The sequence below is a fragment of the Bubalus bubalis genome, chromosome 20 (genome assembly GCF_019923935.1).
Source record: "Bubalus bubalis isolate 160015118507 breed Murrah chromosome 20, NDDB_SH_1, whole genome shotgun sequence".
In the NCBI taxonomy this organism is placed as follows: Eukaryota; Metazoa; Chordata; class Mammalia; order Artiodactyla; family Bovidae; genus Bubalus; species Bubalus bubalis.
Window position 1 is genome coordinate 57,696,570 of NC_059176.1, and position 21,084 is coordinate 57,717,653.

General features: G+C 41.3%; 1 protein-coding gene across 1 annotated transcript in view; it reads left to right on the top strand.

Annotated features, from left to right (window-relative positions):
• Window positions 1-21,084, top strand: part of MCTP2 (multiple C2 and transmembrane domain containing 2) — a gene marked incomplete in the record, with an annotated part of 246,278 nt that overhangs the window by 158,946 nt on the left and 66,248 nt on the right. Inside the window, 1 exon segment of the mRNA XM_045163827.1 lies at window positions 553-672. Within this exon segment, the coding sequence (XP_045019762.1) occupies window positions 553-672 (120 nt within the window).

Genomic DNA, 21,084 nt, shown 5'->3' on the forward strand with positions numbered 1-21,084 from the left:
GATGCCTTCCAAGCATCTCTTCCCCTGTCACCCGGTTCTCCTGCTCCCAGTCTTTCCTGGCATCAAGGTCTCTCCAGTGAGTTGGCACTTCCCATCAGGTAGCCAAAGGATTGGAGCTTTATAGACTTTTTCTTCTAGATGTGATGAGCTAGAATACATGACATTTCTACTAAAACTACCCAGTGCCTTCCAAACTAAAAACTAAACAGCACAAGTCCTCACTCTATTCTCTCTTTCTTAAACACACACACACAAATTCACACACATCACATGCCTGATGGCTGTATTTTTTAGCAGCTCAGTTTTGTGTTGAACGTTATTGAAACAGCCTGTTCTCCTTTAAAGGAGCTTTAAAATGCATTGGATTCTCTTTTCCTCCCTGAATGGTCATATTTAAAAAATGAATTCTAGAAAAATTTTAGGACTCTTCTTTATTGTTTTGTTAATTATTGGCTATACAGAATATAATTCAAATGACCAAGCTGTCTGATCTAAAGAGAATAATTGAAGTGTGTAAATCTCATTCCCTGTTTTCCATTTTTTTAAAATTAGATCTTATCCAGAGATGTAGACCGAGTGAAGAGACTAACCATGGCTATATGGAATACAATACAGTTCCTTAAAAGCTGCTTCCAGTGGGAATCCACGCTGAGAAGTACAGTAGCATTCGTGGTAAGGTTCCTTTTTTTTATAAAAAAAAAAAAATTCAGATTATTTACTCTGAGTCCCAAATCCAAAGGCAGGTGGGTTTTATTGTACTTAGATGAAACAGAATGGTACACATTCAGCAAAGCTGAAGTTTATACCAGTAAGGAAACTTAAACAATGAAGGATATACAGTCACCTTCTTACAATATATTATGTAGGAGACATAGGAGACTATATAGGAGGTTTCTTTCTAAGACCATCCTTATCAGATTTATCCTTGGAAATCCCTTAATTTACCCAACTCATGATTTAGTCACTCAGTCATGTCCAACTCTTGCAACCCCATGGACTGTAGCCCTCCAGGCTCCTCTATCCATGGGATTCTCCCGGGCAAGAATACTGGAGTGGGTGACCAATCGAGGGATCAAACCTGGGTCTCCTGCACTGCAGGCAGATTCTTTACCCACTGAGCCACCCAACTCATACTCATATACTATCTCCTGATAGGCTTCCCTGGTAACTCAGTTGGTAAAGAATCCACTTGCAGTGCAGGACACCCTTGTTCAATTCCTGGGTTGGGAAGATCTGCTGGAGAAGGGATAGGCTACCCACTCTAGTATTCTTGGGCTTCCCTTGTGGCTCAGCTGGTAAAGAATCTGTCTGTAATGTGGGAGACCTGGGTTTGATCCCTGGGTTGGGAAGATCCCCTGGAGAAGGGACAGGCTACCCACTCCAGTATTCTGGCCTGGAGAAGTCCATGGACTGTGACGATGAGTCGAGCGTGACTCTGAATGTTCCTGGGGGTGGTGGTTATGGCCATTTGTTTAATCACTACATGGGCCTGTTTCTCTCCTTCTGTGCCCATAAGTGCTTGTGTTTTTTGAAAAATAGCAGATGAAAAATCACATGACTAAATGAAGACTGCCTTGCTCTAATTTATGTTTTAAGTAAATCATTGACAGACTTTGGTATGAAAAACATATGTTCATATCAAACCTCTTGAGTCATAACTGATTACTACAAGTTGACTCAACAGCACTGAGGAGAACCATGATGTCTGTGAAATACACTTTTATAATATCATCGGCCCTTCCTTATGAGCATGCTAAAATCACAGAATCTCAGACCTGCACATGATCTTCAAACCACCTGGGTCAACCTCCGAGAGTCCCAGAATCTAGTAGGGACTTGAAAGTTATTAATAGCACAGCATCCTCACTTTGCATCTTGGGGCATCCTCCCTTGTCTGTAAAGGAGCTTGTCGTCGATCAGATTGGTAGCACCCGGCGTGGGAGGAGGAATAAAAGAAAACAGTCGCTCAGCTGCTCTTCTTGCGCCTTTGGTATTGTGCCGGTGGTACCCAACCTTTTTGATACCAAGGACTGGTTTCATGGAAGACAGTTTTTCTGTGGACCAGGGGTGGATGGTGGGGGGATGTTCCAGGATGATTCAAGTTTATCACATTTATTGTGCGGTTTATTTCTCTTATTACAGCAGCTCCACCTCAGGTCATCAGGCATTAGATCCCAGATGTTGGGGACCCCTGTGTGATGTCATTAACTCCTGTCCCCTGTACAGGTCCCAGTGTGACCTAATGCCTGTGTGAGCAGTCTAGTCACGATCGTGGCTCTTCTGTCCCCTGCGTCCTATCATTAGGCTCATTCCTACCCACCAGGCCTATCTGCATGAAAAAAACAGTCAGTCCCAGAGGTCAGTGGGTTCAAAGTCACTTCGGCTTTTATTACGTAAGCAGTGTACTGGCTCCGCAAGAGGCCTTTTCTCAGCCAGTGGGGCTCATTCTATTTCGTCCTTAGTTAATGCTAGTTTTTCATTGGTTTGGGAGGCAGAAGTTCTGTGACGGCTGCAGCCTTGGCCTCTAATGTCCTTTTTCTTTGGTTTAAAGTTGCTCGACCAATTGGCCTTGGTTACACTCTGAAGAAGGGTTTCTTTAATCCCTATCTGACTTTGACTGGGGGTCGATCACCCACTTTCCTTTCTCACGTTCCCCCTCAGCTGGTGGCTGCTCCTCTTCAGCCTCCCTGACTCTGTTTCCCACCTGAATTCTCTTTACAAACTTTCCAGGGAACGTTCTCTGTGATTCCAGGCAAAAGAGGCCAGTTACCACCACGTGTGGCTTCTTCCCCTCAGCGCCCGGGGTTGGCCGCTGGGAAGAGGAAAGGGTTTCCCCTTTCTGGAGCTTAGTTTCTGGCACTTGGATTTTTAGAAAAACAAGAGATCTGTTGCACTGGATTATGTAGGGGGATGACAGAAATGATTAATGGGCTGTCAGCGTGATCTGAAGAAAGATTACCACAAGTGAACAGAAGTAAGTTGTTTCATGGAGGGGGCTTCTACCCGGGAAGTGAGCCTTGGCAGCGGGGCCGCTTCTGCACCACCTGCGACCTGAGTGAACCCTCCTTGCCGACACAACGTTGCAGAGTCCTCTGCCAGCCTGGCTGCCAGGCTCAGGCTGGCACATGGTCTTCGAACGCCCCTCAGTCCCACGGAATGAAAGATACAGTGGTGCTCTTCTTGCTGGTTTGCCAAAATGTGATTTTGCAGGAATCTCTTGGAGGCATCCAGGACTGTGAGAGGCCCCACTGGCGATGTGGAAAAGGGGACGTTTTCCGCTGGACCTCACTGGAAAAATGCAGAGTCAATTACCAGCGATACATGTGTCCACTCTCTCTCTCTCTGGGTTGTCTTGAGAGCTTCACTCAGATACACTTAATTTTCTGTTGTCCTTTGGAGTTCGACTTTTGAATGACTGTCTCATGTTGACCCTGACCAGCCATGGCAGATCTCAAGAGATACTGCAGATGAAGACGTGCATATCTCCCTTCCCTAAGCTGCGGATGTGTGATTTCATTGAAGAATGTTTTTGCCGCTACCATCATGATGTTCACTCCAAAACCATTTATGCTCCTCAACACGAGAACACCTAAAGAAAATGCATTATTAGGATAAAATACAAAATGTGTCATAGCCTCCCTTATTTATTTTTTTAATAAGATCATGGGTAGCTGAGCCTTCCTATTTTTTGGAAGACATTTTGCTTTCGTGGCTCTTGCTTACAGGCTTAACATCAGCAGCTTGTGGAGGACTGATGGGGGAAGCCACACCCAGGGAGTGCCACTGACCATGTCCCTGACTCAGGAGGGCTCCCTTCAGGGTGGTTTTCTGCCAAATGTTGGGTCCCCTGGTGACCTGGGCCAGACAGGAAGGAGGGGAGACTCTAATGCTGAAGCCTGGCCTCCCTCCTCCCATCCCCTCTTGGGAATACCATATTTGTCTTGGGGGATATCGTACAAACATTCTCCTACAGTCTGCTGAAGACAGACTTCTGCTCCTGGTCTTGATTCATCTATTTGATGCCTTAATTCATGCTTCTTCCACTTGCTCTGATGTTACAGGGGCACAACAATTTTTGTGCTGTCTGAAGCAAGGTGTTTTTTTTAAAAAAGATTAATTTTTTTTTATTTTAATTGGAGGCTAATTACTTTACAGTATTGTATTGGTTTTGCCATACATCAACATGGAGGGGGGTTCAGGATGGGGAACGCGTGTACACTCGTGGCAGATTTATGTTGATGTATGGCAAAATTTAATTTCTTAAAAAAAATTATTTATTTGGCCCTGTCGGATCTTAGTTGCAGCATTTGGGGTCTTTGCTGTGTCATGCAGAACCTTTCGATACAGCCCCTGAACTCTCTTGTTGTGTGCTCGGGCTTAGTTGCTCTGTGGCTTGTGGGATCTTAGTTCCTTGACCAGGGATCAAACCCACGTCCCCCATGTGGCAAGATGGATCCTCTACCACTTTGCCACCAGGGAAATCCATGAAGCAAGGTCTTAAGGCAAGGATTTATTTAACAGTAGGACTGCATGTAAAAGCCTTTGTCTGTTAGAAATTAGGATAAGTGCTATTTGAGGGTTCATTGCCCAGATGTGAAAAGAACCGGGTTGGTTGAACCAGTCTCCACTGGGGCTTGTCCTTCCCCTGGAGGTACAGCACTGCAAGCTAAGGGCAGAACTCTAGGAATTTTTGTTCACTTCTGTTTTATCAGATAACATAAATTTGCATTACTAACATCATGTCTGTGTGTCTATTTTCAGCTGATAAAAAGCAGGAATGTTATAGGATCATGTTTAGGATATTCTGGCTGTTAATTTTAAGACATTATGAAAGCAAGCCATACATTTTCTAAGGAATCTTGTGGATGTGTATATGAATATATCATATCTTGTTGAAAGCGGGAGTTAAAGGAAAGCAGCCTGTTGAGATCTAGGTCCAGAATCACAGGAGAAAAAGAAAATCTAGGTCCATGTGGTATCCAGTCAGAAGTAGATGAACAAACATGAGAAAATTTATCTTTTTAGGCTGTCTAAGCATCAACCTACCCCACTGGGGATGAATCCCCTCTCCATGTAAGATGGGTGGTTCTATTCCCCATACTAAAAGAAGAAAGTTATCTTTAATTCCCTGACCCCTGCTATGTGAATGTTGCTGTATACTGTTTAATTCATTGTTATTGTGAGAAGTTAATTGTGGACTTTTCCTTTAATTTTTCTTGAAGTATAGTTTTACAATGGTTTACAATATTGTGTTAGTTTCAGGTGTATATCAAAGTGATTCCATTATATGTATATATGTCTATTCTTTTTCAGATTCTTTTCCCTTATAGGTTATTACAGGATACTGAGTATAGTTCCCTGTGCTATACAGTAGGTCATTGAATGTGAAGTTTTTTACAGCAGTCAAATTCTAAATCACACGTCTATAGGCTTGAGGGTTTTGTTGTTGTTGTTGTTGTTGTTAGGATAATTAGGGGAAATCTTGCTCATTACTGCTTTTGAGTCTTTCTCCCTCCCCTAAGTTTTCTAGATTTTTTTTCTTACTATGTTATATTTTCTGAGCTTGACATGTTTTAAGTTAAATTGTTTTTCACTCAAAATTTCACAGTCTAGTTTCTCTAATTAAAAGACAAGTTCATATGAGGTGTCAGCTTATTGACAGAGGCCACATGTAGCTGAAGTATCATGTCTAGAAGAAGCACATCTGTATATTTCCATATGAATGGATTTTTAAAATATACATGGTGTTTTATATGCATGCTCATGATCATTCCCAGTCACAGGCTTTGAACTCTAGGGATAACTAATGGCTCATGTTGTTTCAGTATTTACTGCATGTCAGGTACCATCCTAAGCATGTCATAAATGTTCATTCATTTAGTTCTTACAACAACCTGCCAAGTATAGGCGCCAATTACAGTATTTCCCTCTTTTTACAGGTAAGAAAAATGAGCCCATGGAGGTTAAATAAAGGTTAATAATAACAGGACAGAGCTCATATGCTTTTAAGAGGCAGAGCTGAGATTTCAACTCAGACCATCAGAATTTAGAGTCCTTGCACTTAACCATTGGGCTACCCTGCCTCTCATATATGCCAAAGATACAGTGATTGTAGTCTTTGTATTTCAAGGACCCTTGTATCCAGGATCCTTGTCCTTAGAGCCAAATACACGAATTGTGGTCCTTGTATTTAGATAGCTAGATAGATAATGACTCTTCCCAGGTGGCGCTAGTGGTAAAGAACTTGCCTGCCAATGCAAGAGAGGTAAGAGGGTTGGGTTTGATCGATGGGTCAGGAGGATCCCCTGAAGAAAGGAATGGCAACCCACTCCAGTATGCTTGCCTGGAGAACCCCATGGACAGACAAGACTGGTGGGTTACAGTCCATAGTATTGCAAAAAGTCAGACTGAAGTGACTTACCACCACACAGTCACATACAACCATATGAGTCACTTCCTATATGTATCTAGATATTATGAATGGGGATTAAGCCTATCCCAAGATGCTTTGGGAGAAAGAAACTGTCAATATGTGGGTAAGAATAATTCTCAGATATAGTCATTATATTCACAAGAGCTGGAATAAAAGAAGCGAAAGGTGGAATGTCCGTAGCCCCTTTGGGGGACATCCCTGACTGTGGGAATCACATGCTTAGGACATCCTTGGAATTCAGCCTCATGGTCTGGAAAACCTCAGTGCTTGGTTCTAGTCTAAGCCCCAAATTGAGGACTGAGTTATCTTTTCCTGCTTTTGAAGGAAGCTCTTAGATGATGTAGAAAGATTTTTGAGGAGGGAGTAAAGAGGGAAAAGACCTGAAGGAAGGAACCATGGAAGAAATCTGTTCTTTTCAGATTTTCTTCAGGTATTTCAAGTTGTTCAGAATAAGGGCTAGGAGTCAAGAAGAGTGACTGTCTACATTAGTACATGATTACAGAATATCTTAAAGCAGTAGCTTTCAGAGGCGTTAGCCTGATTTTCTGGTGGGGGAGGGCCCGTATTTCTAGTGTGTATTCCCATGTCTAGTGCAAACACATTATTTGATGATAGTTAAAAGGAATTGAATTTTTTTAAAAAAGATAATTTTGTATCTTGATATTGAACTTATACTGTTTAATCATCTGTCTGAGTTTTTGTTTTTCTCTTAGGTAACTGTATTTTACAAGCCCCAGTATTTGTCTATAAAAAGACCTAAGGTTGTATCATGGCATAAATACATTGATTTTTTTCATATGACAGAAAATATTTGCTTGACAGTTGGCATCATCAGAAGATTATTTTAAATAGCAAAGATCTCCCAATGCTGTTAAAAAAAAGTTGTACTTATATAGTTTTGTTTTTCCACCAATTTTTCAGGCACTTACCTCTTGTATCAGGGAGAGAAGTCTGTGGGGCATTTTTGATGGATTCCTTATTTATTAAATTTTTACTTGGATCTTTGATGTTAAAAAGCAATCTAAGTCTACCATATATCAATGGGTATCTTCATAAAGCTATGCTTTTAACATCTGTGACTTTTTCTCTGTATTTCTTGATGGTAAGAAACCGAAGAATTAATTCTTCAGAGTTGACAGGTCCTGCAATATGATATATAACTTAAAGCATCAATCAATGCCCCCCCATGAGGTTAAAATACAGCTCTCCACTTTCATACTGCTAGCTTCTACTTAACACATACAGAATTCTTAGCTTTTAGGGATCCTATAATTTTGAGAAGTGTGAAATGATTTCACATTGAAACTGAAAAACAACAGCAACTGTAACAGAATGAACCTTTCCATCATGCATGAGTGTGTGCATACACACACACACACACACACACACACACACACACAGCACTGAGAAGCAGAGGGCATTTGGGAAGCAAAAAGTTATACTGCTAATGTTTTCTGAGAACAGTTTGAGAAAAGTTTATGAGACCTGGAGAAGTGCCCCTTCTGTCGCCCACAGGATTCAGATTGAATTTACTTTGGTACAAATGACTACAATGGACGTTTGTTTCCAGATCAGCCTATTAAAATAGTGCTGGTCACACTGCCTAGCACAGGGACCTCTGCTCAATGTTAGGTGGCAGCCTGGATGGGAAGGGAGTTTGGGAGAATAGATGCATGTATATGTATGGCCCAGTTTCTCTGCTGTGCACCCGAAGCTATCACAACTTTGATAATCGACTATTAAAAAAAAAAATTCACAGTTACCATCACCATTTTGTCTTGGAAAAAAAAAATTTTAGGCATCTTAAATGCTACAAAAATGTATCAGATCAGATCAGATCAGTCGCTCAGTCGTGTCCGACTCTTTGCGACCCCATGAATCGCAGCACGCCAGGCCTCCCTGTCCATCACCAACACCCGGAGTTCACCCAGACTCACGTCCATCGAGTCAGCGATGCCATCCAGCCATCTCATCCTCTGGCGTCCCATCTCCTCCTGCCCCCAATCCCTCCCAGCATCAGAGTCTTTTTCCAGTGAGTCAACTCTTCGCATGAGGTGGCCAAAGTACTGCAGCTTCAGCTTTAGCATCATTCCTTCCAAAGAAATCCCAGGGCTGATCTCCTTTAGAATGGACCAGTTGGATCTCCTTGCAGTCCAAGGGACTCTCAAGAGTCTTCTGCAACACCACAGTTCAAAAGCATCAATTCTTCGGTGCTCAGCCTTCTTCACAGTCCAACTCTCACATCCATACATGACCACAGGAAAAACCATAGCCTTGACTAGACAGACCTTTGTTGGCAAAGTAATGTCTCTGCTTTTGAATATGCTATCTAGGTTGATCATAACTTTCCTTCCAAGGAGTAAGCGTCTTTTAATTCCATGGCTGCACTCACCATCTGTAGTGATTTTGGAGCCCAGAAAAATAAAGTCTGACACTGTTTCCACTGTTTCCCCATCTATTTCCCATGAAGTGGTGGGACCGGACGCCATGATCTTCATTTTCTGAATGTTGAGCTTTAAGTCAACTTTTTCACTCTCCACTTTCACTTTCATCAAGAGGCTTTTGAGTTCCTCTTCACTTTCTGCCATAAGGGTGGTGTCATCTGCATATCTGAGGTTATTGATATTTCTCCCGGCAATCTTGATTCCAGCTTGTGTTTCTTCCAGTCCAGCATTTCTCATGATGTACTCTGCATATAAGTTAAATAAACAGGGTGACAATATACAGCCTTTGATGAACTCCTTTTCCTATTTGGAACCAGTCTGTTGTTCCATGTTCAGTTCTAACTGTTGCTTCCTGACCTGCATACAAATTTCTCAAGAGGCAGATCAGGTGGTCTGGTATTCCCATCTCTTTAAGAATTTTCCACAGTTTATTGTGATCCACACAGTCAAAGGCTTTGGCATAGTCAATAAAGCAGAAATAGATGTTTTTCTGGAACTCTCTTGCTTTTTCCATGATCCAGCAGATGTTGGCAATTTGATATCTGGTTCCTCTGCCTTTTCTAAAACCAGCTTGAACATCAGGAAGTTCACGGTTCACATATTGCTGAAGCCTGGCTTGGAGAATTTTGAGCATTACTTTACTAGCGTGTGAGATGAGTGCAATTGTGCAATGAGTGCAATTGTGTATAAGTATACAAAAGTGTATACTTATATGCAAACATCTCTAGGTATATTACATAGGATTCTTAAGATATTTGCCAGTTTATTATTTTTCTATTTAACATGATCTCCAAAATCTTCCTTTTCACAGAGGACTAGCTAACATACTTTCAGAAATACCATAAAGTTCTTTTTCAGCAATTTTTTTCATAAGAACAATCCATTATTGTACATTGTGATTGTAATTTTTTACAACATAATTGCACCTTCTGTTGACATCTTCTCAGGCATTAACTAATTATGCCATTTAATAAAATTACAGTAATTGCATTAAAAGATTATCTGTTGAAAATTTAAAAGGACACTCTTAGCTATTTTAGCATATTTCATGTTTATATTTTCAATTTCATAATTGAATTGCATTTCCAGACAGAATTCTAGCTATACTGAATGAAATCAGTTGGTATTTTGGAGCATCCCCATTTTGACTAGTAAGCATTAGTTCTTAATTTTTTAAAATTCTGGAACAGCGTATGTTGTCAAACTTCAAACGGCCCTGTGGGTAATCAGTGAATGGTTCTGGTAGGCACAGCCCCTGGTGGGGACTCTCTTGTCTCTACCCAGTGGCTTTGCTGTGCTTTCTCTTGGGAGGTATTTGTAAGCTTTTTCACCTTCTCTGAATTTTCTGGTTAGAGACCGTTGTCCTTTGCAGAGTCCAGAGAATTCAGTCTAGTTCACTCTGCTGTCTAGAGATACCCTACTGTTAATTTGAACTTGATCCTGACTCTCAGAACTTAAATCTTAGAGAAAGAAAAGACTTCAGTGACCATGTCAGTCCTCGACCTGGGCCGCGTTTCATGGCCTCCTTCAAGCTTGCCCGTCTCCCTCCTTCCTTGCTTCCCTCCCTCCCCTTCCACAACTATTGTCTGTCCAGTGTTAGATATTGAGATGCAGAGATGAAATGATCATAGTAAGTACCCTGTCCATCTATCCTGGGCTTCCCTGGTGGCTCAGTGGTAAAGAATCCATCTGCCAATGCAGGAGATGCAGGTTCCATCCCTGGGTCAGAGAGATCCCCTGGAGGAGGGCATGGCAACCCACTCCAGTATTCTTGCCTGGAGAATCCTGTGGGCAGAGGAGCCTGGTGGATTCCTCTTCTCTTCTCTCCCTCCCTCCTTCTGTGCCTCCCTCCCTTCTCACCCCATCCACCTGCACCCCAGCCTCTCCCCAGCATCCCTTCACCCCTCTTTTGCTGCTCCCTTTCTTTCTTTCCCTTATCTTACCTCCAGTGTGCTCCTCTTATACTTGAAGCCAAAGTGGTAACCTTTTAATTATTAAAGCACACCATAAGAAAAATTAAACTTGCCCTTTAGAGAGAAAATTAAGTAATAATCACAAATATTTTTAAACATATGAAGTGAGCTACAGATGTGGCTTCTTGATGAAAGTGAAAGAGGAGAGTGAAAAAGTTGGCTTAAAGCTCAACATTCAGAAAACTAAGATCATGGCATCTGGTCCCATCACTTCATGGGAAATAGATGGGGAAACAGTGGAAACAGTGTCAGACTTTTTTTTAGGCTCCAAAATCACTGCAGATGGTGATTGCAGCCATGAAATTAAAAGATGCTTACTCCTTGGAAGGAAAGTTATCACCAACCTAGATAGCATATTCAAAAGCAGAGACATTACTTTGCCAACAAAAGTCTGTCTAGTCAAGGCTATGGTTTTTCCAGTGGTCATGTATGGATGTGAAAGTTTGTCTGTGAAGAAAGCTGAGCACCAAAGAATTGATGCTTTTGAACTGTGGTGGTGGAGAAGACTCTTGAGAATCCCTTGGACTGCAAGGAGATCCAACCAGTCCATTCTGAAGGAGATTAGTCCTGGGATTTCTTTGGAAGGACTGATGCTGAAGCTGAAACTCTAATACTTTGGCCACCTCATGTGAAGAGTTGACTCTTTGGGAAAGACTCTGATGCTGGGAGGGATTGAGGGCAGGAGGAGAAGGGGACGCCAGAGGATGAGATGGCTGGATGGCATCACCGACTCGATAGTCGTGAGTTTGAGTGAACTCCGGGTGTTGGTGATGGACAGGGAGGCCTGACGTGCTGCAATTCATGGGGTCGCAAAGAGTCGGACACGAGTGAGCGACTGAACTGAACTGAACTGAACAAATGTGGATAGGAATTATTAGCTGATATAGCTATTGAGAGGCTGGGTGTTGCTGCCCTAACTCAGAGAAAAACTTCACTGAAGTGGGTACAAGTGTGCACACAGACACACGGTTGCTGTTTCATTGCAAAGGTTGTGAAGAACCTGTTTGAGGATGGGGTTGAAATGCAAAGCACTGTCTTCTGTGTTATGTAATTAATGTTTAAGAGTCAACTGTCTCTAGGGCTGATTAATGTGCATGGAAATGCCAAATGCCAAATCATGGGGTTCTATCTTTCAGGCCATGATAGTACATTTCATGTTTGACCTAATAAATTATGTTCTTTATATCAAAAAGGGGGGGTTATTTTAATATTTCAGGGTAATGTCATATGCTTAAGAAATTCAGTGTAACTTAGCCGTATTATTGAAAGATTGTGTTAGGACATTGTGAGCTGTGGACTGAATGACAGAGGCCCAGTCTTTTATCTGTGTACCCATCCTTACTGCTTATCTCGGGATTGAGTATACTGCAGGCATCAAATGAATGCTTCTTAGACGAGTACTGGAACTCATGCACACCATCTGTTATCAGATACTGTTTGTAGTCCAGTTACTGTTCTGACCTTAGCAACCCGTGACCCCACCAGAGGGTAAGATTCAGAAACAGCCAAAAATAGCTTCATTGTAATGTTTTTGGATGTACGTTTTCTCAACTTTTTCTCAAGGCTGTCCATGTGGGGTGGGGGCTGGTGCAAATTTGCAGCTAAATGGCCACAAGACATGGGTAGGAAAACTGGGGGAGGAGGAGGGGAACTGGCAAATCTCTAACCCAGATCCACAGCCCCTGAATCTGCAGGGATTTTATTTTTGATTCTTACAGAGCCAAGTGAGTCCCCCCCAATCTGTTTCTATATATGACACCTGGATGTGCAAACATTTTGTGTGATGCAAAAACAGAAAAGGAGATTTAGAAATAAAAGAGAGGGCTTGGGCAGAGAGGAGTAGAGTGCTCGTGTGTCTGAACACAGGACCGGTTTCCTGCTTTAGTTCTGACCTGTTGAAGAACCACGCTCAGCACTTGCATTTCCAGCTAATTCGATATTGCCTTTTTGGTGGTCCGAGCTTTGTCATTTGTTTGGAAGCTGTCATCTTTATTAGTGTCTCTGGCTGATCTTCGAGGCTCCCCATTAGGTGGCGCGTGCTCTCCGTTGTCTGGCTGGGCTCCGCGAGCCGCTGGCCCTTTTATAGCTGTGTGATGCGGGCATGCTCGCCGGGCAGCCTGTAATTAGACCCACCACAGATGACAGTTACAAGAGAGCATGGTAATCATTCGAGCTGCCTGATCTGATGTTTATGGAGAGAAGCCTTCTTTGTGGTCTGGTTAGGGTTTACTATATTGTATTGTACTTTTGCCATTTGATTTGTAATTCAGGAAGGTGTGTTTTGCTCCTTCTCTGCTGAGCTTGGAGTCATGTCATTGGCCTTTGAAATAATAGAGCTAATTTGGGGGGGGTGATGTTTTAATTGGACTGATACTGTCTCTCCCACTTTTATTTTAAAATGTAGGAAGACAGCTAAATAAAAAAGTCTGTTTATTATGTCATCATCTAAACCCCATTCCTGTTCAATGTTTACTGACTATTTTATTTTTTTTATTTTTATTTTTTTTTTTTTACTGACTATTTTAGTCTCCTTGGGATTTTCTTATAACCCAGATCCATGCTTTTTGGCCCCTAAAAATAGACTTGCCTATTTCTGTCCTCGCTTTTTAAAATTTTGGTTTTAACTCGCTGCCAGAGATACTTGATTATGTCAAGGAAAAGTAAAAAGAAAGGAATACACTCCTTAGCTCGGTTAGTACTAAAGTGAGACCCCCATGGCTACAATTTTAAGTCTGGAAAAGCATGGAGCTCTATGTTCTTTCACAGGGGAAGAAACCGAAGGATTGGGAGAGTGATTTTTTTCTCCTGGGCTTTAGAATGGAGGATCGTCAGCTCTGATGCCATTTTCACAATGTGTGGCTTGGGTGGTCATAAATTTTGCAGTGATGGTTTCATTTCATGAGTATGAGCTGTATCTACACAGTGTCCACAGATTGTGCTATTAAAAGTTCTTTAAAAACACACTTTTCTGCAAGTCTTACCTTTGGAAAATATGTGTCTGGAGAGTCGCTACCCAAAGGGGTAATATGCCGTGGAGGAACAAATATCTATAATGTTACTTGGTGTGGGCTTAGCTGACCCTTTTCTTGTCTTTGTAAAAAATTGTTTATTTATTGACTTGTTTTTATTTTCAGTTGCACTGGGTCTTCTTTGCTGCCCGTGAGCTTTCTCGAGTTGCAGCGGATGGGAGTTGCTCTCGTTGTGGGGCTCGGGCTTCTCGTGGGGGCTTCTGCTGTGAGCACAGGTGCTGGGCACGCGGGCTCAGTGGTTGTCGCATGTGGGCTCTAGAGCTCGGGCTTCGGTAGTTGTGGTGCACAGGCTTAGGTGCCCCGTGGCATGTGGGATCTTCCCGGATCAGGGATCGAACTTGCGACCCCTGCATTGGTGGGTGGACTCTTATCCACTGGACCACCAGGGAAGTCCTTGACTGCCCCTTTCCTTACAGCAGATGCGTGTTCCTCAGCAGGACTTGATGGGGACAGTGCTGCTGCTGGGGGTGAAACTGAGGAGGATGATCATCAGTGTTTGTATGTTCTGGGTGTTTAAGTTGTGACTTCTGCTCTTCAACTTGTTCTCACTTTATTAGGCTACAGCAACACTTTCAGATTGAAGGCAGGAGGAGAAAGGGACGACAGAGGACGAGTCGGATGGCATCACTGACTCAATGGACATGGGTTTGAGCAAACTCCAGGAGTTAGTTGGTGATGGACAGGGAAGCCTGGTGTGCAGCAGTCCATGGGGTCACAAAGAGTACACAACTGAGTGACTGAACTGAACAATTTTAGTGAAATATTGTCTCGCATTTGTCTCTTGTTTTAAAGAGCAGCAGAATACTGAGTATGAATTTGCAAACAGCAACATTTCTTCTGCCCTGGTATAAGCCAGGCACATGTACCTGTAAACTTTATTTTCAACTATTCCATAGTAAAAGAGCCTTTCCTTGGAAAGTGTTGAAGCCCTCACATTGAGGACATTTCCACAGACTGGTTTCTCCTCCAGTTTCTACTTTGCAGAATAGGAAAATGTGATGTGTATTTAGCTGTTAAAAAATTAGCTACCTAGGCCTCAGTCAAGTTTGCTGCTTCCTGTAAATTTTATTTTGCATTTCATTGGTGATCTTTAAACTTTTAGTAATGGACATGTTTCAAGGGAAAAATAATTGATTGCCTGGAAATTTAGTGCATATGCATACACACATGCACGACCACACCCAAGGAAGGGAAGAGGAGGGAATTAGAAGAGGAGGAAGAGAAGAAAGGAAAAGAAAAAAGAGAAAGAATACCAGATGGCCTTTCCATTGTTGGAGTTTACTTAAAGACAGTCCTGCAGGTGGCGATAGAAACTCATAAATGATAAAAGTCCCAAAGTAAATTTCTATGCAGTTTCTTGGGGATTTTAATTTTGGTAATTTATTTTTAATTTGATAGAGTCATCTACAGGCAGAAATCATTACATTAGAAAAAATTCGAATATGCATGTTATGTAATCTCTGTTTTTATAAAAATTTTCTCGGATACTCTGTGGCTTGTTCATCTGTATGCACAAGAGATAAGATCTAGGTTACTGCTGAACTGGTACAGATTTTATATGGCAAATAACCATTTTAAGCCTCTTTTTAAAATTTTTTGTTTTACTTTTCTTAGCCTGTAGCTAAAATTTGATGCCTGTACCATTGGTTAGGTTTATAAAGTCTTTTGCTATTGAGTGCTAAGTTGCATAAGTTTAGTGATGTGTGTGTGTGTGTGTGCATGCATGTGTATGTTTTCTTGTGTGTAATTTCCTACTCCAGAGGATCTTCCCAACTCAGGGAGTGAGCCTGTGTCTCCTGCATTGGCAGGCAGATACTTTACCACTGAGCTGCTTGGGAACCCTCTTGTGTGTCAAAAGATAAAATCAGTTGCTTCCATAGGGCATTTTCTTCCTTAGCCAGTTGTTGAAGGGTAGTTTTAATCTGAGAGGACTCACAGATTCTTTGAAAGCTATTTATTTTACCCAGCAATAAAAACACAACGTAAACAATTTGTTGTGAGAACACTAGAAATTGTATGCTGCCTCTGTTAAGTCGCTTCAGTTGTGTCCAACTCCGCATAACCCCATAGACGGCAGCCCACCAAGCTCCTCCGTCCCTGGGATTCTCCAGGCAAGAATACTGGAGTGGGTTGCCAGTTCCTTCTCCAAGAAATTGTATAGTGAATATGATAACAGTTTTTAGTTATTTTAATTATTTCATTTTAGATATCAGGCATTGTTGAAGCAAAGTTAAAACTTTCAGTAGATATTTCTTCCCTGCTAGTTAATGTTCAAAAGTTCTTAAATTGCTTTTTGCGAATATATATTTTCATTTGCCATTTTTCCTTAAGTTTGGGTTTGAAGATGCAAACTCTAAAGTGATTTGCTTAAACATAAAGCTAATTTTCAGCTCTCCTCTTTTCATGTAGCCTCATTTAAAAAACCTTTGCAGTGCACATTTTCAAGGGGAACTGCCTTAATTCCAGAAAATGTAATTATTTTGGTTTAAATGCTTTAGGCTGTAGATGTTGAGTGTCATCAACAGACAGCTATGATAGTCTCGAGCAAATTGTGTGAAATTCAGTCTTTGTCTCTCTCCTGAACTTCGCTAAGTCTTATGGTGAAGTTCAGAACTTATAAGGTCTTGTATGCTATACTTTTAAATATAGAATTTCTTAAAAGGGGGGGGAAGAGAAGAGAAAAGAAACCTTCTAGCCTTCTTATATTCTATTTCAATTGCTATTCCAATTACTCATCAGGATAGCAAGTCAGACTCTCAGAAAACCTGTTTTTCTGCTTTCACGTAAAGAATATTCAGTTCTTTGCTCTGTTAGCAACTGACCACAAATCTAATCCATTAAAAAATATATCGTGGTAAGCAGTTCTTGAAAATGTTTATAATAAATGGTAAAAGCCAAGCTTCTACTGTGAGATTAGCAGTTGCAACAGGATGTGTTCATCAGGAAATAGGTTACTGCCTTAACACTGTGTCTTGCCGTGTAACCTGCAGGATAGATGAAGATTTAAAAGCTTGCAGTGAAAGGAGTTTATTTGACTTCCTCCCTTTGCTTTCTTTTGCATATTACAATGTTGTTTATCACACATGTTTTTCTCAATGAATCTATTCTGAAGTTCATATTATAGACAAAGAGCATCCAGTGCTTTGAAGGTCATCCCCTGCCACACACACACGCATCCATATAAAACAAATTCACTTTTACAGAATGAACTCTGTAGCTTAAGAAAAAATAATAAGAGAATGGTGAAAGATGATTTTCCTAAAGTCTAGACTCACCCTTAAACCACACCCCACCCCCCCCCATCTTAAAGATGCAGGAAATACTGCTATGGATTATGGTGATTTTCCTGCTTTTTGCTTGATTACCTTCCCGTGTCGGAGGCAGTGGGCAGTGGTGCTAATGAATAATGCCTTCTACGTGGATGATACCTATAGTCACACGCACGCAGTGACTAAGAGATCAAATATACTGGCTAAAAAGCCTTAGGGAAGCATTATGTGTCTGAGGTCTGATCTATTGTCTGGGAGGTCGGAGAGTGTTAATGCACTCTGCAAAGATTACACTCCCTCTCTAATTGCTCCAACACTTCCTTAAAGGATTTAAACAGTCAGGAAAGGTGATGCTCCTTGTCAGTTTTTGTCTTCTGCCTGCAGTTGAAGTTTATCTGTCTTTCCGCTGAGACCACTAGATCAAGTAGCCTCGCCAGTGTCAAAGGCATAAACTCTGAATTAAGAGTGAAAGCAATGAGAGATGTTATTTACAGCTCCATTATGACTTGCTCTTTAAATGCTTTGCATTCCATCGCTGGTGTTTACATTGTGAAAACGACAGCATGTCCGTGTTCAGAAAAGGGGGGCTGAAAGAAGTCCAGGGCTTCACTTTGACTTTTGATCAGATTTGTTTTCATAATCTTTTCTCAATGCCATAAGGGCCAGTGTGGCATTTTGCATTGAAGTTATTTCCGGTAAAGGCAGATGTAAAGAATAGTGGACTTTAGCATTTCCTCTCTGCCGCTTCCCCCACCAACACACAAACACATACACACACTCGGTTCTGAAATACTTATCTTGAATTAGGCACGTACAAGACTGACCCACACATAGACCTGATAACTTTGTCCAGAACATCATTGGAAATTTCATATGTTGTGCAAACCTATTTTTTAAAACCTCACCTTTCTGCATTAAAGAACGCTTCCTTATTCTTGTGTGGTGTCCGAAAGCTGAGATGATAATTTTAATCAGACGCTGTATCTCTTACATTGCTTTGATTTTAACTCAGCATTTTCTAAATAACACTGAAAAGCTTAAAGGAAGCTTTTATCAATTCTTCCATGATGGGAGTGCAGAAAATCCTAGGGCTCTGTATGTTGCAGGCACCATATTGCACTCTTTAAATTCATAGTCAGCCTTGCTGGAGGAGTGGGGAGGGCAAGCTTGCATTTCACCCTGAGCATTTTCTGCCCACCATGTACAGTTGCATCATTGAGAGATAAGAATTCCTCTTAGATCAGTTCAGATTGCTAATATATGTGGCCTAGAGCCTGCAATATAATATTTATGTTGCTTCCAGAAGAGACTTGGGAGAATTCCCTGTAAATCGCGATGGTAGTCTGAATGATGGCTGTAGATGGATTTTTTTTTTTTTTTAAAGAAATCCTTGTTTGTCCCACAGGACTTTCACACTTTTCAGCTGACGGCACTGTATTTTACTCATATTGTGTAAAGCTGTCAGTGTATGCGTTACATGCGTCTCCTGAAGCCTCCGAGCAGATGACGAGAACTATTGCTTGAGGGGGGAAAACAGCAATCGAATCAATATCTTCAGGAGAGAATTTCTCCCTGGTCTCCCGTGCCTGCTCCTACGTGGACTGTCCCTCGCACTTCTTCTTCCTGTATGTTCCCTTGCACTGTTGGTAGATTGCACTGAATGTTTCATCTGTATATAAAAATTAAAAATTCAAACAAAAATCTGGCCCACATGAAGAACAGGCCCTTTGGGCATATGGTTCATTATGCATATTCGTTTAATTACTAAAACACTTGGGATGGCTTTCCTGCCCTTGCTTTCAACTTGCAAAGTTGGATCTCTTCTCTTGCACAGAAAATGTAGCCCAGGATTCTGTTTTGAAGGAGAAAAAAAAAAAAAAAGAGTGGAGGGGGAAGAGCCTTTGAAGAAATTACTGGAATTCACCAAAAGGAGGTGTGATGCTCAGTATGAAACCAATGGGAGTCAGAGTCTATCTCTTCTCCTCTTCTGTTTACATCCCTTTCTCCCTCTGATTTCTCCCACTGGCCCTGAAGGCTAGCTTTACTGTGGTTGGTTTATATGAACGCAAGCAGGGCAGGAATGTAAGACTAAGGGTTCAGGTTTCAAGTACATTCCCTCTGAGCGACTCAAGTCTCACGATGAAGCTGTCTAAGTTTTATTGGTTAGAAAGGCCGTGCTGTGAAAGTGTGACTTTAATTGATTTTTCAGGGCAAACAGGTGGCGATGGTTTAGACATGCCCTAGCCTCAATGCCACTCCTAATTTGGAGTGGCGCATATAATAGCTTTATTAAAATAAACAATCTCCTGGCTTCGCTTTTACCTGAACATCTGCCTCTTGGATTTTAAAGGGCCTTGTAAAATAGTTTCACTCTGCACTTAAATGGATCTGATCTTAAAAAAGCTGAGGAAGACTTATTTTCTATTTGTGTCATTAAACTTATTATTTTTTGTTTGAAAGGAAAAACATTGAAATTCACACGGCATCTTTAAATAGGATCATGCTTGTTTTAGGAATATTGGTGCTTGTTTTGGGCACATTTGCTTACATGATGTGACAGATTTTAAACATAAGAGGCCAAAAATTGAATTTGTACTTGCTGGGCTTCGATTTGAGCTATTGTTTTGGTGGGCAGAAGCTTGTTTGAGTGTGAGTGGTGTGTGTATATATATGAGTGTGTATGTGTATGTTTGAGGGTGTGTGTGTATGTTTGAGGGTGTGTGTGTGTATGAGTGTGTGTGTATGAGTGTGTGTGTATGTATGAGTGTGTGTGTGTGTATGTTTGAGGGTGTGTGTGTATATATGCATGCATGTGTGTATGTATGAGTGTGTGTGTGTGAGTGTGTGTGTGTATGTGTGTGTGTGTGTATGAGTGTTTGTGTGTATGAATGTGTGTGTGTGTATGAGTGTGTGTGTGTATATGTATGAGTGTGTGTGTGTGTATGAGTGTGTGTATGTATGAGTGTGTGTTTGTATATATATGTGTGTGTGTATGTATGAGTGTGTGTGTGTGAGTGTGTGTGTGTATGAGTGTGTGTGTGGACATACATGCTGAAAGACCATATTTTAGGTTTCTTCCCAGTTTATAGTGATGTCAGAAATCTGTTTGGATTAAAATAAACTCAGGACTCCTGAGAGCATTTTTAAGGGAAAGGAAGATCCAAACTTGGCATCCTTTTTATTGTTAGTGACTCTGAAACAAGCACAATCTTCTTTTTGATTAAGCAAATAGGTAGTTGATCCTAGTAATGGGAGACCATCCAAGACATTCTTATTCCGTTCCCTAAAGGAATTGTCCTTTGCTATAAAGAGCGTCGCTCACTAATCCCTGTTGGAGGCTTTCCGAATTAAGGCACCTTCGTCTATTTTAAGCACATTGAACACGTACAGAGCTACTGCAGGCTTAATGTGAGTGTATTGCAACCCTGATTCATTTTAGTGCCAGAAATAAAGCTGTGAGTGGAGGAACTTAATACAGTGAACTGCTTTATTCCATCACTGTGCTAATGCTAATTAGATACACTTGCTTTATTACCTGGAGCATTTTTCCTGTATTCATTCTGATCCAATCTTTCTATGAATATGAAGGAGTAAGTCTTCAGTGTTCAGTTGAAGTTTTTAGTCACAATTACAGCTTGATGTTCATGTGAGCAAAGTCAGCGAACACTTGTAGAGAATGCTTTGTCCACTTAGAGTACAATTAGAGCCCCACTGGATTTCTCCCACCAAGGGTGCCCACAGTGCCAATAATTATGCCTCTGAAATGAGTGAGACACTTATCGGTACATTTAATATAATTTTTTCTTGACCTCCTTGAGATGCCCAGATTTATGGGGAATAAATAAATGTGTGATTTTTTTTTCCTCCCTCCATTTAATCAGAGCAGATATTTTGCTGATGGCTTTGAAAGATGTGTTTACCAAAATCAGACTTTCT